Here is a 14225-nt window from a genome sequence, read left to right as displayed (position 1 = left end):
AGGTATGTCTTCTATATAGACTCCCTTTCGTAAAAGTCTTCCGGAAGACCGTTTATAGCTAGCATTTCGTTTACTAGTTGCTTAAAGTCTTCGGGGGAGAAATCGGTAGCCTTCAATCCTAAAGCTTCCTTAAGCGTAGCCTATAATAATTAGCTAGATCTCTACGGTTGATTTAGGTAGCCGGAATCTATAGCCGGCAGCTATAGCCGGCAGCTATAGCCGGCATTTTAGAAGATATACCTCTTTCTAGAACGCTATATCTATATTAACTCTCCTCTCTCCTTAAGATTCCCGACACCGTTTAGAATAGAGATAGTTCGTAGGCGATAAGTTCCTATCCCCTAGTTTCGGGTGTTTTAAGATTGAACCGTAGAAGTTATAGACAATTACTAGTTAACCTTTAAGTCGAGAAGTCGTATAACGGTGCAATGCCCCCTCTATAAAGAACTTCTAGAATGTGTCCGTTCGCTCCTTACTCCCCTATCGCATCGAGTATTTCTAGAGTTTATACTCCTTCGAATGTAAGTATAAAGGGAACTATATCTTATAGACCTATTAATTAAACTGCTCTATATACTCGGGTTTCTAAAGATACGCCTAGCTAGCCTTTTCGAAGATTTCCGGGTTAATACTCGATATTCTTATATCTCCGAACAACCTTCTGCTTAAACTCCGTAAAGGTAAGGACTAGGTAGTAGTACCCTATAATGAATTCCTACTACTAGGATTCGGAGAGGATAAATCTAGCCCTAATCGTCGTCTAGGACTCGATAGGCTCGAAGGTAAGTATACGACCTCCTCTCGACGTTGTCGCAATCTCGCTCGTATACTAGACTGTTTCGACTATCGTCTCGTTGTTACCCTTCCTAGTGTAGCGCCTAGTATATATACAATGTCGGTCGGTATGTTTCGAGGTTTCGTACGGTAAGGTAAGGACTTAGGAGTAGTAGATGTATACTAGTAGCTATAGAGAAACACCCTTTCTTTTATAGCATCGTATCGTTAGGAATAGCTAGGTAGTAAATAGCTAGCTACCTTTTTTTTTTGTTTCCTAGCTACCTAACTACTAGATTTTTTTTCCTAGCTACCCTAGCTAGCCTAACTACTAGAATTTCTTTCCTAGCTACCCTAACTACCTAAATTTTGCCTTCTATACGGCGGCTCTCTCCTACTAACGGAACCGAGCTACTATACCTAACGAATCTAAGCTCGTTTTTAGTCTTAATCTATCCTCTTTCGGTATAAGACACTCGATAAGCAAATGCTTAGGCCGAGTCTAACTACGAAACCTAAGACTAACTAATAGCTCTATTAACTAATCCTAATCCTCGAACTCCTTCCGCTTCTTAGTAAAGACCTTAAAGAGCGCTCGAGCTTCTTCGGGTACTTGCGGAGTAGTCGAGATAAAGCCGTATCGCTGAAATAGGTAATCCTTCGGAGGCTTATATAGAGATTTAGAGAATTCTAACGCTAACCTATCCTACTAGTAGCTTAGATTCCGGATATAAGCCCTCTCTGCCTTAGTAAAGATTTTATATAGTAGTAGCACTCTGCCTTCGAGAAACGCTTTCTGTTTAACTATTAGTATCTGCCGGCTACGAACGCCGGCTATATATGCCGAGTATAGAATAATTACCTATACCCCTTCCTCCTATAGTAACACTTCTACCGTCCCTAGATACCTAGCCCCGATCGCATTAATCGTAAGCTACTTTGCCTTTATAGACGCAAAGGCTTCGCTCTAATACTAATAAAGAAACTTCTACTCTATATCGAGGATATAAAGACGACTAGTCTCGATTCCAATCCTTGCTAGCTTTTCGTAGTAGCTTTAACTATAATTTTCTAGATTAATAGGACTTATACCTTAGCCCTTTACTAGTATCTCGTCTCTTTAACTATGCTCGATCCACTCCTAGCGCTTATCGTCTATAGCGTTAGGCCCTAAGACTGCACCTATTACTAGATCGACGTATAGTATCTCCTCGCTTTTTTTAGTTCCTTTATTCGTAGCATTAAGCTCTGTCGCGGCATCCTAAACTCTAGTATTATTGTTCTCGGCTATCTAAACATCTCCGTTACTATCGGTCGTATCGATAGAGATAGCGACTATAGGTCTAAATGCTATTAGTTAACGTGTTAAAGAAAAATATGCCGGCTATAGCTACCGGCTACGGCTGCTAGCTATAGCTGCTAGCTACGGCCGCTAGCTAGATTAACTTACGCTGCTAGAACTTTACGCTCGAAAACTAGCTACAATTCTTTCCTCCTCTTAGCCTTCTCTTAGGTTGTCTTCTTATTCTAACCTTCACTTTTTTCTATAGGCGCTAGCTATCGATAGAATGCCTTATTCCGCGCCTTTCTTCTCTTATCCTTAACTCTTTTATCCTTATCTATCTTGTCCTTTCTCTCGCGGTCTCGTACGGAATTCTTCTTCGTAGAGTACTCCTCTTTAGTCTTACGCTTTTTAGTTAGACGCTTAGGTAAAACAAACTCGCGGTCTTTAGTTCTATCTTCTGTTTAGCGCGCGGCGCGCTTCTCTCTTGCTATTGTAAGGGAAAGGGGCGGGGGCGTAGCGTATAGTAGTTGTTGTCGGTATAGGTATAGAGGAAGAAGTTGAAAGTATAAGAATATCGCGAAGCCCTAATTGTTGCCGCCTACGTAACGTTATATAGGTAAGCTTTCGTAACTACGGCAACTACGCCCCGGCAATAGCAACTACGCCCTAGCAACGGCAACTACGCCCTAGCAACGGCAACTACGCCCTAGCAACGGTAATAAAGCGTAGTAAATACAACCTAGTAACTATTATAGCCGGCAATCGTAGCCGGCAGTCGAATAAGAGTGTCCTTGTAGCAAAACCACGCCCTAGCAACAGCAACTACGCCCTAGCAACGGCAAAAGAGCGTAGTAAATGTAACAGAGTTACTATTATAGCCGGCAATCGTAGCCGGCAGTCGAATAAGAGTGTCCTTATAGTAAAACCAATATAGTCTCTAGTTTAAACTAGGAATCTATATAGTTCGAAAAAACTAAACTAGAACTAGGGAGCTAGTTCGCCGCCAAGAAACCAAACTATATACGTTTAGTAGTTCGGAAACCGAACTACTACGGGGTCTAGAGTTAGTCGATAGGTTCCTCGAAACGTACTATCTACGAAACCCTAGAAACCTCTATACTATCCTTCTGCTTTTAATAACTTCGTAAAGGCTCGAAGATTGCTATATTTGCGTAGCCGTAGGTGCTATTCGAGGAGATAGGCGAAGCGCTTTACGAGGTATTCGATTACGTCGGAAAAGATAGAGAATAGTGTCTTATCTTATAGGCCGAATATGTCCGCTAATATAGGCTAGGTATACGGAAATAAGAGCCGCCGCAATATAATATATAGTACTAATACCGGTAAGGGTTTGTAGCGCTTATTAAATACTATAGTATCGATTTAAAGGAATATTATAAGACGTAGGATCTCTTCTCGAATAAACCTGTCTCTCGAGTATTAGCTAAACCGATACCTAATCCGAGTCCGAGGGCGATAGTAAGGTAGTTAGAAGTTCAATTTCTAACCTAACTATTAATAACAACCTTCCGCTAGCGACCCGCTATCGACCTACTATATATACTTCTTATACTATCGATCGCCGACATCTTCGAAGCTCTAGTCGTACTTTTTATACTTATTTAGAGGCCGATAGTCGTCGATACGTTGCTTCTTAATTAGCGTACCCGCTAGTATTAAAATCGGTATAAAATCGTCCTTAGAGTCGCTTATAGCGATAGGCGCGACTAGCATTTACTAATACGTACGTAAAAGAGCTAGGAGCTAAGAGATATTAGACGTGCACGATTAAGACACCTAAGGCTTTATATACTAGGCTATATTGGTCTACTTGGCACTCTTAATCGGGTTGCGTTAAGGTACCCACTCTGCGTTAGAAACTAGCTACACACCACCTCTAATGTTTTCACTCCCTCCCTCTACATCTACACCGAACTAAAGAAAACGTGATTGCGGAGGACTTGCCTTCACCACGGACGGCAGTAGTGACCTTATTGCAAGACCAGAAAAATTCGCCGAAGATGCAACCGAACAAAAACAACCAAATCGGTCCGGCGCGGCGCGGAGATACAGTAAGTAGAGTAGAGAGATTCGGCTCCGAAGGATGTCTCGGCGCCAACGCCAACGCCAGCGCCAACGCCAGCGCTAGAATATTGTGTGCTTCGGAATAGATTCCTCGATCCCGCCTGGATTTTCATACATACAGTACATAGTTCTAGTTTTTAGCAACGAATCAGAACACTTGAATTTCGCGGACCGCAGATATCCCGGATCCGCTTCTAATCCGATGGGTGAAGCTACAGTACTCTGACGTTTTGTCATCCAGTGAGACTGCATTGTTGATGTTGATACAACTGGTACTGTAGTGATGATAACGATGCTTCATCTATCCATGAAGAAGAAGGAGGAGAAGAAGAAGAAGAAGATATATCTATGAACATTTCGAAGCCAGCCAGAAGCGAAAGGCCCAGAGCTCGCGCTCGCGCTCGCGCTCAACAGCCTCATCCATCATCTAAAAGCAGATCCTTCTTCTTCTTCCATGTCGAGTAGCAATCAATCAATATCCGCCGAACAAAGCGCACTCACACCACAGCCATGCTTTCGTAAACGTCTCGTAGCCCGCCACCCAGAAGCCTTTGCCGCATGCATTCACGCCGGACAGAAAGGCAATGTAATCATGTGCAACAACAACAACAACGCCTGCCGCCATTTTGTGTGCGGTGCGGGGCCGCATCTCGATCCCACAATCGGTCGAGCTTGCCAGCTCCACGTCACCAGCCGTCTATAATCTATCTTCTCGTTATCTTCTGTTTCGTGTCATATCACTGTAGCCGCTCCTTTTCAAATGTCGATCAAAGCAAACCTGCGCCGCCCAGAGCTCGAGAGTGAGCTTTCTGCATCCTGACAATGAATCAATCACACATCGGATCAATCTGGTCAAGTTCCGATGCCAACTTTTATCCCGCCCGCGAATCGAAGAATGAGAAACGCTGCAATGTCGTAACTGAACGCTATACTGTATTGGTCTGCACACCGGCAACCGGACTGTCGACTAGACTGTTGTAGGGACGAAAGAGCAGCTTCATATCCAGAGTGAGGTTGTCGAGGCCATACTGGTCGTCAATGTCGCCGACAGAGCCAATGTCCTGGCCTTTGGTCTCATTGTCGCCCACAACCATGCTCTTGATGCGCTTGAGGAGAGCCATGACTCGTCGGAATCGTACATCCCCTGGGACGTTGAAGTCAGAAGCCTGCTGGGACTGGAGGAAGCTGCGACCAAGGTAGAAAAAGTGGACACCATCGCGACTAAAGCCGAAGCGTCGTTGTTGGTAATGGTGTGGTGGATATTGGAGCTCCATGTCGGTATCCCAGTTTCGCTTCCACTTCTCGAGAGCCTGGCCGAGACGCTTCTTCTCCTGCTGAGCAGCCCTGTTCTGCTGTTGCTTGGGACTAAAGCCGCCAGTGGGTGTTGCATGACCACTGTTATTGGCGCTGCCGCCACCATGCTGCTCCAGCCAGTCGTTCTGAGATAGCGGCGTCGCAGGAGTGCTGCCATTGAGGCCAAGTTTGAAGTCATGGTAGCCTCCATCAGGCTGAAGCAACGCTTTCTGGCAGACGATGATGCGAATGATCAGCGCATGGATGAGCATGAACTTTGAGTAGACGTTCGTGGTGCCTGGCTGGAAGGATGCGTATTGGTCGAGAAGGGTTCGCATGGCGTCGCGCATCGTCGGCTGGATAGGCTTGCGTGTGCCCGTCATGTTTTTGGCTTGAGCATCCGGGCCACTCAATCCAAGGGCGTTCGCACACTCATGGGCATTTGCTGCGTCCCACGCGGCGTCGTCGGCAGGCAGCATCAGTCGGACCTCCAAAGGATCGAACTGAGGCGTGCTGTTGAAGTACATGACCATGGCAGCGTCGGTGACAAGAAGCTGGTACAAAGCACGATTGCGCTTTTCTTGCTCGAGCCAGCCGTGCCAGTTCCAGTGCTCCATTCGATAGAGATTCGCTTGAGAGTTGCGACCAGAATGTAGCATGCTGTAAGCGTAGTGACCAGGCGCCGCAGTGTCGTACAAGTTCATCGCCTTGGCGATGCGGACGAGGGTTGGGAATTCATCCCGTGCACCTTGTCGTTGCGTTGGGTTTCCATGCCAGATGAACATGGTCTGTAGCATGGACAGCGCCTGAAGCTCTTCCACCTCGAATGGCTGGTCACCGAGACCTTCAACATGTCCGTTGAGGGTCCGGTTATAGATGGTGCAATTGCTGAACACGATGGCCTTCACGAACTCCATCAGCTGCCTCGTCTGAGTGACTGTAAACTTCGGGCTGTAGACAGCGCCAATGCACAAGATTGCCAGGACCAGGTTGTTGTTGGCATTGGTGAGCTTGAAAGTTGGCATGTGCAGGATCGGCCAATGTCCTTGGTACGAGGTGTAGTGCTCCGCAAAATGCTTGACATTCTCAATCTTGAGGACACTCTGCATCAGTTGAGCGGCGGGGCTTCCTTGGGCGGAATCCTCGCCGTGTGGGAAGCAGTGGTGCATGAGGCTGTCGACCTTGGCTTGAAGGGGATCGTCCATACTCCAGTTCGGAAAACCAGGAATGCTGTGATCCGTTTCCTCGCTCCCGAAGCCACCCGGGTGCGAGTACAGACTACCTAAAAAAGACTCGTTGCTGTAGTCATTATGCTGCGTTGAAAAGTCGTGCTTTGTATCTGGTTCGGTCTTGATGTGAATATTTCCTTGCGAGCTCGCGTTCGCAGAATGGCTGCCGATAAAGCCATCCTGGCCGTTTTGCGTAAACATGCGGTTCCAATCGACACCGCTCCCATCACCACTTTGCAGTTGTGGATGATGGCTGTTCACCTGACTGTTGTCGAAGCGCGAGCTCTGATGGCCTAAAAAAGACATCGGCTGTGGGTTCTGTGCGGTGCTGTACGGATTGCCGTTCATCTGCGGCTGATTAAATTGGTAGCCGGAAGGCATGTGCGCGCCGTTTGTGTTGTTCTGCATCGAATAGGCGTTCAGGCCCGGCTGGTAGGGCGCAGAAGTTCCTTGCTGCATCTGCTCGGCGTGCGGCGCGTTCGAGCCGAGGATACCAAGCCCCGCGAGGCTGTTACGCTGGCTCATAGCACCGCCGCCAATCAAGCTGTTGGCTCGTGAGGACCGGGCAGATAAGTCTCCGTTGACATTGGGACTGCTACCCACACCGTTGGCATTGTACGTGGACGAGCCAGACACATCAGGCATACCTGCTAAACCAATTTGCCCCTCCTGCTGACCGATAGAAAGTCTGTTGCCACTGTTCGTGTTACGGCGTTGGTGAGCCAAGTGATTGGCTCCCGTTGGATTGCCTCGTCGTAACGAACACTTCTGAAAGTGCCGCTTGAGGATATCACTGCGACTAAAGGTGTCTTTACACAAGTGACACATGTAGGGGCGATCGCCAGTGTCTGGTAGGCGTTAGATGAATACAACCGTGCAAAGAAAAAGAACTTACGGCGCAGAAGATGGCGCTTCAAGTGCTTCGCGTGAAGATATGTCTTGTTGCAATGCGGGCATGGATACTTGCCATCGGCATCTTTTTGAGGAATCATGCTCTTGGTGGCTGTGGCACCTTGTGCAGGCGGAGGTCTACCAGGCGCGCTCGGAAGCACACCACGACGGCCTTGCGAGCCGACGACGTGTGTAGGCGCCTCCTCGTTCTGCATGAAAGATGGCTGCTGGCCCATGTGCACCATGTGTCCTGCGCTCGCGAGACTCGGCAAGCCATTGACTCCAGAGACACCACCAGCAGGCATAGGACGAAGTGTGGGCAGGCCAGCAGCCGTTGTCGTTGTTGGCATAGAGGTCGAGACCGAGGATGGATACATGATGCCTTGCGAGACACTGGCGTAGGGGTTGCTCAAGCCGCTGGGAGGCAGCATGTTCGCGCCAGCACCGGCAGGCATTTGCGCATAGGCGCTCTGGTTGTTCGGCTGGGAGGGAGTGTGCGGCGTGGTGGGCGTCTGAGACTGGCTGGCTGGGTGCGGGTAGGACAGCGAGCCGAAGGAGAAGCCATTCTGGTTCTGCAGCGGCGGCAGGGTCGGGTGCGAAGGCGACTGTTGCTGCTGCTGGCCTTGCTGCTGGCTCTGAGCAGACAGCGAGCCAAATGAAGCTAGACCTGGCTGCTGCTGTTGTTGTTGCTGCTGAGCAGAGGACTGCTGGGTCGGATTTTGCGGGGCGAGATTCTGCGGGTTGGCTTGGTACGGATTGTAACCGCCATTGAAGTGGTTGCTATCCATACTTGGGATTTAGAGATGGGAGTAGAGAGGGCGGAGAGGGTGGGGACGACTCCAGAGTTTCTTGTCGTCGAGCATGCGCGGCGCGGCGCGTGTGGTGGAAATTTCAGCGAGCCGCGAATCGAATTTTGCTCGCGAGCGGTGCAGAGTGTCGTAGGGAAGGCACGCTCGCAGCACTGCCGTGCCGGACGGGAGAGCGCGTGGTGTGAGGACAGGGTAGGATCGGGCAGGGCCAGCGATCTCTGTAGAGACAGCAACTGCGGTGGTCGAGGTGAGTGCGGACGGAGCAAGCACGCACGCAAGCACGCAAGCACGCAAGCTCGCAGCGCTGTCAAGGCAGAAAGGCAAGGCAAGTGGAACGGGAATGTCGTACTTGGGGCAGGTCGTGGGCTGCGGGCTGGCTGGTGCTTTGTGCTTGGGTGTGTGGCTCGCCGCTCAGGTCGCACCCGCAGCGCAGCGGCTACGGAGAATCGTCGGCGAGGAAAATTCCTACGCGCAGCAGCGCCAGAGGCAGAGCCGGCGATGATGTGCGGTGACGCGTGCCGCACGCTGTCGCTGTCGCTGTCGCCGTCCGCCCGAGATGCTGTCGCAGTGTCGAAGGCAGGCCGGTGGCTGCAGCGCCGTGCAGTTGACGCGGTGCGGCTGTCGCGCTGGCCTGGCCTGGCCTGGTCGAAAGCCGAAGAGAGATTTTCCAGAGTGGAGCGGCTGCTCAGGAACAGGCGGGAGGGAGGCGGAGGCCCACACGCCGAGCGCGACGAGGGTACCAGATCGATTCGCAGAGAACTCTGCTGATGAGCTGCGAGTCACGACTACTCCCAAGCGTGTCTGGTTGTTGCCGGCTCCACTCCCACGCTCCACCTCTGATGATGGAATGGATGCTGGTGATGGACGACTCACGAGAAAGATGAAAGGGAATAAGCGCGAACGCAGAGGGTGTTGAGAAGAGATGTGAAAAGCAGCCGGCACCGTTGGCCGCAGCTACGTCAACCGTCAACCCATTCGTCGCTTTGAAGCTTGGCCCGTCTCGGTGTAGTCTCGACTCTCTGCTGATGCGCCATGCATTTACAATACAGCGTCTTCGCACATCGGAGTGAAAGTCAGTATAACCCACATCTTGAAAAGCAAGGATTACAGCAAATAGTCACTTATCATTCAGCGGTCCGGCCCTAGTCACTTTCACTCCGATGTGCGAAGACGCTGTAATGCCAATACTGTCTCCGAGCTACTACGACCATTCCCGGCAAGAGTAAGTTGTCGAGCGTGCGCCCGTTGCCTTGACTCAGGCTGTCGAGTTCAAGACTATTGCTTGCCCCTGCCCTTGCCCTTGCCCTTGCTTGCCTCTACCCAATCTGGCCGCCATCACGTCTGATCCGATGCACCTATTATGAAATATTACCACTGCCTCCGGCTCAGCAACTCTCATCAGTAGTTACATTCATTTTGCCGACCGTCACCCGTGCCATCCGCATTGCTAAGAACAGCTTAGGTAGCGTCACATCGCTTGTCGACGTGTCCTGCAACAACCGACATCCAGGAGACTGCTTGCTTCTGCTCATTACCGCTCTCGAGCGCCTTGGCCCTCATCACCTATCGGCTTCTCGTGCGACCGCCATGTACGCTCCGGTTTGTTCGGCGTATGAAAGCCGCACACCCATCCTTTGGGCGTAGCTCGATACGCTGGCGCCTGCAGACTGCTTCCACGCCAGCCGGCATTGTCCAGCACGTCCAATTGCAATCCATGCTACATCATCTATGCCTGCGCGCGCCTAAGCAGCAAAGGATGCATCTGGCACACCTACCCTGACTGTATGCCCGAAGCGAGTACGCAATGGCAATCATCCGTCTTCATCAGAATACTGAGCCTGAGCTGAGGCTCGTGCAAGAACGGGGAGTCTGAGATTGTCTCACTAGCTGTCTCTGATCATTGAGCTTGGCGCCACGAACTACGCCTTGGGCAAACGCGCCTTCTACCTCTCTACTGTAAATCTCTGCATAGTGATTGAGGTTCACCGTGTTTTGAGGATCGGCTCTAATGAACACCTTATCCTTACAGTGTATATAAGGTATTCACATACCCTCGGCAGGTTAGGTACGTAATCAACCTGTATAGTGGCCCGTGCTTAGCGTATCCTCTAGGTATCTTAGTTAGAAACAAGCTAATACGCGTTACTTATAGTATATATACTTGTATTTATATACCTACTAAAGGACAGACCCGTATTTATAGTATTTATAAATATATAACTATAGTACGTAAGTAGGGACCTAAATTACTATCTCTATATTCGATACTATAATACTAATCTATCCGGGGTTCCGTTAGATACTTTAACCCGCTATTTGCGAGGTTTCTAGCTATACGTAAAATCGTATTTTCTTAGTAGGCTATATATAAAACTTAATAAAGTAGTAGTTTCTAGTCCTATTCCGATATCTAGTTATATATAGTATAAAACCGCGAGTCTAAATATTATATTAGCGAGTTTATCCGAGTATATAGTAGCTACGTATAGACCTTACTGTCGCTATTTTTTCTTATATCTCTTAGTAGGCGCGTCTAAACTCTAAACGGGTATGCCTATACCGTTCCTCGGACTTTCCTACCTACTACGACAATTATTAGTAGGATATAGTTCTACTTTAATAGTATACGGTCGCAATATAACGGAAATCTACTAGCCTATAGCTCTAATCGTAGCCTTATTTTCCCGGTATACGTATACTACAACATCGGGAACATCGAGTTTTACGTATAGCCTACTAGCAAATTGCGATTTTACGTATAGTTTGAATCCCCGAGCTAAGGCGAGGGGTCAAGTAGACTGACGCAACCCCGGATATGATCCGACCAACACGCGTCGCCCATAATCTCCGATCGAGATGAGCCTGTCTCAGCCTATGCCCTCTGCCCCCAAACCACACTCTTGTCAATACCATCCTCCGAACTCTTTTGCGTCCCACGCAGCTGTACGCTCAGTTCGGGCTTCTTGGCAAGCGTCTGGAAAACGACACAGTATCGCTCCGTCAGCTTTCCAAGCTTCTCAACCTTCTCTTCGGGAACATCTGCTCCATCTGCAAAGGTCAAATCGAATGACAGGCGAATGTCCTTGAAGCCAACTGGCGCATTTCTGTCCACGCCCATGGTTCCCTTGAAATCCAAGTCACCCTCTGCTTTTACCGCACCCTCTTTTATCGGAATATCCATTGCTGTTGCCACCGCTTTTAATGTCACGCCTGCGCATGCCACGAGGGCTTCTAGCAACATGTCACCACTGCACAGCTCTCCAGACACTTCGAACCCCTCCCCTCCCGCCTTTTGATGCAGCCCAGCAATCCTTTGCTGTGCCTGCGCCATTTGCTTGCCGGTATCGAGCTTGCATGTTATGCTGCTTGAATCGAGCGTGCCCGAGGCGTTCAATGTGATAATGGCGGTGTTCGGATCGTCTTTGTATTGCTGCTTGATAGGAGCTTGCCGGTCGCGGAGCGCTTGTGCAGCCATACTGGAGAAGTGGATTGAACACGACTTGTATCGATTTCTTCTTGAACTGGCTCTTGTTCTGATCTTGACTGACTCTGGTCCCGAGTTTGCTGAAACACCGCAATACGTTGTTACTCTGAGGGACATATGAAGTGGATCCAAGGCACTTTATACCTTCGTTCTAGACAGCCCCCATTGCATGCCCCGCAGTTGTCCCTCCATGCGCGTTGCAGGCTATCCATACCACCGAGGAACAGCTCCTGCTGGTACCTGCATGCGTTTCGTCATAGCATTAGAGTCTGGGAAGAGAACCAACACAATAATGTACACTGGCAGGAAACGTATGAAGCCTTGCAGCCATACAAAAAGTGAGCAGAAAGAAACCAACCAGCATTGGCGTTCTCGTTGTACTCGTCACTCACGGAAGGCCAAAAGAAGCAATCCGTCGAGCTCTTCCCCTCTTGCCCCTCCACACGCAGGACATCAGCAGTATATATACATTCTGGACTTGGTATAGTAAACATCTGGGCCCGTGTGCTTTTGGTTGAGCTTCATCATGGCCGTCGTTGTGGAGCAAACGATACCTTTCGATCCTAAAGTCCTTGACATCGAGAACCCAAGCCGTTGGAACGGGCTCTTTCCACTTATTCGGCCAGCAGTGAAGGCTACGCAAACCGCCAAAGGTCAGACGATCCTGGTAGATACATCCAAGGCGAATAGTAAAAACGTGCACATCGTAGCCATTGGGAAACCCGGGAACTTCTCCTCAAAGCTTCTGGACGAGAAACATGTCACAGCGATAGTGACAGAGCAAACCGGCGCCGGTATTCTCCACCCGACAGATCTACCATATGCTTTAGAAAATGCTGGTATCAAAGAGAATCATGGAGTTGTGGTTGTGAGGTTAGGGAAGAAGCGAAATGTCGATGCACACAACCCTGACCTCATCGAAGTGGTGGCTGAAGGCGAACTGGAACAAGACCACCTCTTACAACTTCTGGGCACTGCCACCGATACTGCTAGAAGCAACGTCCATCACATATCGGATCTCCTGAAAGCTTTCGCCGAGTCTGTCAGCACTGCACACTCGACGTTCCACACCGAGAAAGTAGAAGGTAACCCTGCAGTACTACACGCAGATGGACCAGTCGGTTTCGAGAAGGCGAAGGACGCAGTTGAGCGAGACCTCAAGCATGCCATGAAATCCCACACGCCTAGAGACGAGTTCGTCTACTCAGTCCACTACTCAGACATCAACGGCCTTAGCAGGGTGGAAAACTACATCATCGCGGGGGACATCGCAAAACTGCTCGGTATGTACCATTCCAATACGAAGTCCCCCCTCCCCTTTCACTGACACGATCTTCTATCACCACAGACGCCCAAAACATCCCTTACACCCTCTCCCACAGCACAATCCTCAACCACACCACCAAAGCCCGCGGTTTCTCAATCTCCATCGCCTCAATCCCCTCCGCCTACCTCTCCCCCTCCCCAAAACCCACCCCTCACAAACCCACCGAACCAACTTCCACCCCCACCAAACCCTCCTCCACCACCACCACCACCACCACCTCTGGCAAAACCCTCCTCCTCACCACCCCCCAAATCCTCACCCGCATCCAAACCGCTTGCCACGCCCTCATAACCTCCGAACCCACCATAACAGAATACGACACAATCGTCGGCGACGGCGACTGCGGCCAAACCCTACGTTCCGGCGCCCAAACAATCCTAAACTACCTCTCCACCTCCACCACCACCACCAGCACTCCCCTCCCCGAACTCCTCACCTCCCTCGTCTCCCGTCTAGAACTCGACATGGGCGGCACAAGCGGAGCGCTATATTGCATCTACGCAACCTCCCTCTCCCACTCCCTCCGCACAACCTCTTCCATCTCCCCCCAAGCTCTCTCCACCGCGTTAAAAGCTCTCTGCAACTTCACAAAAGCTCGAAAAGGGGATCGAACGGTCATGGATGTTTTGATGCCGTTTTGCGAAGTTTTCGAAGAAAGTCTGGATGCGGGAAAGGCTTTGGAGGCTGCGAGGTTGGGGATGGAAGGGACGAGAAATTTGCGGGCGAGGTTGGGGAGGAGTGCGTATCTTGATGAGAAAGCGACGAGGGGCGTGCCGGATCCCGGGGCGTTTGGGTTGTGGGTTGTTTTGGGGGGGTTGTGTGGGGAGGGAGGGATGAGAGAGGGATAGGTGGAAAGGAGAAGGGAGCGAGGGTTCGTCGTTTGCAAGGAGGAGGAATTGTGTATGTGAAAGGTTGTGAGAAAGCAGGAACCGTCATTTTTTTCTCGTTTCCTTCAAGATTACTAGGTTACATTCATCGATCGCCTCCATCTTCATCCTCCCTTTCCCTCACCTCAAAAATCGACTCCTCCTAATCATACTAAAAGGTG

The 14225-nt window shown here is 50.0% G+C and overlaps 4 protein-coding genes across 4 annotated transcripts; 2 read left to right on the top strand and 2 right to left on the bottom strand.

The window, feature by feature from the left end:
* Positions 1-4823: 4823 nt before the first annotated feature.
* MYCFIDRAFT_156965 (uncharacterized protein) lies at positions 4824-8607 on the bottom strand. The gene is made up of 3 exons (XM_007932194.1): positions 7562-8607; positions 6885-7514; positions 4824-6719 (listed from the first exon to the last, which is right to left on the bottom strand). Exons 1-3 carry the CDS (start codon positions 8343-8345, stop codon positions 5071-5073), a joined length of 3063 nt encoding a protein of 1020 aa, XP_007930385.1. The 5' UTR covers positions 8346-8607; the 3' UTR covers positions 4824-5070.
* A 919-nt stretch (positions 8608-9526) lies between these two features.
* Positions 9527-10146, top strand: MYCFIDRAFT_178303 (uncharacterized protein; the record flags this gene model as incomplete). Its single annotated transcript, XM_007932193.1, has 3 exons — positions 9527-9588; positions 9626-9851; positions 9877-10146. The coding sequence occupies 3 exons, from the start codon at positions 9527-9529 to the stop codon at positions 10144-10146; spliced, it is 558 nt and encodes a 185-aa protein (XP_007930384.1).
* Positions 10147-11094: 948 nt separating this feature from the next.
* On the bottom strand, positions 11095-11929 carry MYCFIDRAFT_212300 (uncharacterized protein). Its single transcript, XM_007932192.1, has one exon. It carries the CDS (start codon positions 11839-11841, stop codon positions 11239-11241), a length of 603 nt encoding a protein of 200 aa, XP_007930383.1. The 5' UTR covers positions 11842-11929; the 3' UTR covers positions 11095-11238.
* Positions 11930-12376: 447 nt separating this feature from the next.
* MYCFIDRAFT_81211 (uncharacterized protein) lies at positions 12377-14025 on the top strand (the record flags this gene model as incomplete). The annotated part of the gene is made up of 2 exons (XM_007932191.1): positions 12377-13044; positions 13233-14025. The coding sequence occupies 2 exons, from the start codon at positions 12377-12379 to the stop codon at positions 14023-14025; spliced, it is 1461 nt and encodes a 486-aa protein (XP_007930382.1).
* Between the last annotated feature and the right edge of the window lie 200 nt (positions 14026-14225).

Source organism: Pseudocercospora fijiensis, assembly GCF_000340215.1.
Source record: "Pseudocercospora fijiensis CIRAD86 unplaced genomic scaffold MYCFIscaffold_8, whole genome shotgun sequence".
Taxonomy (NCBI): Eukaryota; Fungi; Ascomycota; class Dothideomycetes; order Mycosphaerellales; family Mycosphaerellaceae; genus Pseudocercospora; species Pseudocercospora fijiensis.
This window is presented reverse-complemented; position numbering and strand designations above follow the sequence as displayed.

What these genes read in the sequence shown, in the direction of transcription:
- MYCFIDRAFT_156965 (XM_007932194.1), bottom strand. Translation starts at nt 8,345, where the DNA reads ATGGATAGCAACCACTTCAATGGCGGTTACAATCCGTACCAAGCCAAC. An exon ending in GAAGCGCCATCTTCTGCGCC is followed by an intron (nt 7,515 to 7,561) that starts GTAAGTTCTTTT and finishes AACGCCTACCAG; the next exon opens with ACACTGGCGATCGCCCCTAC. An exon ending in GCAAAGTGGTGATGGGAGCG is followed by an intron (nt 6,720 to 6,884) that starts GTGTCGATTGGA and finishes AGTCTTTTTTAG; the next exon opens with GTAGTCTGTACTCGCACCCG.
- MYCFIDRAFT_212300 (XM_007932192.1), bottom strand. Translation starts at nt 11,841, where the DNA reads ATGGCTGCACAAGCGCTCCGCGACCGGCAAGCTCCTATCAAGCAGCAA.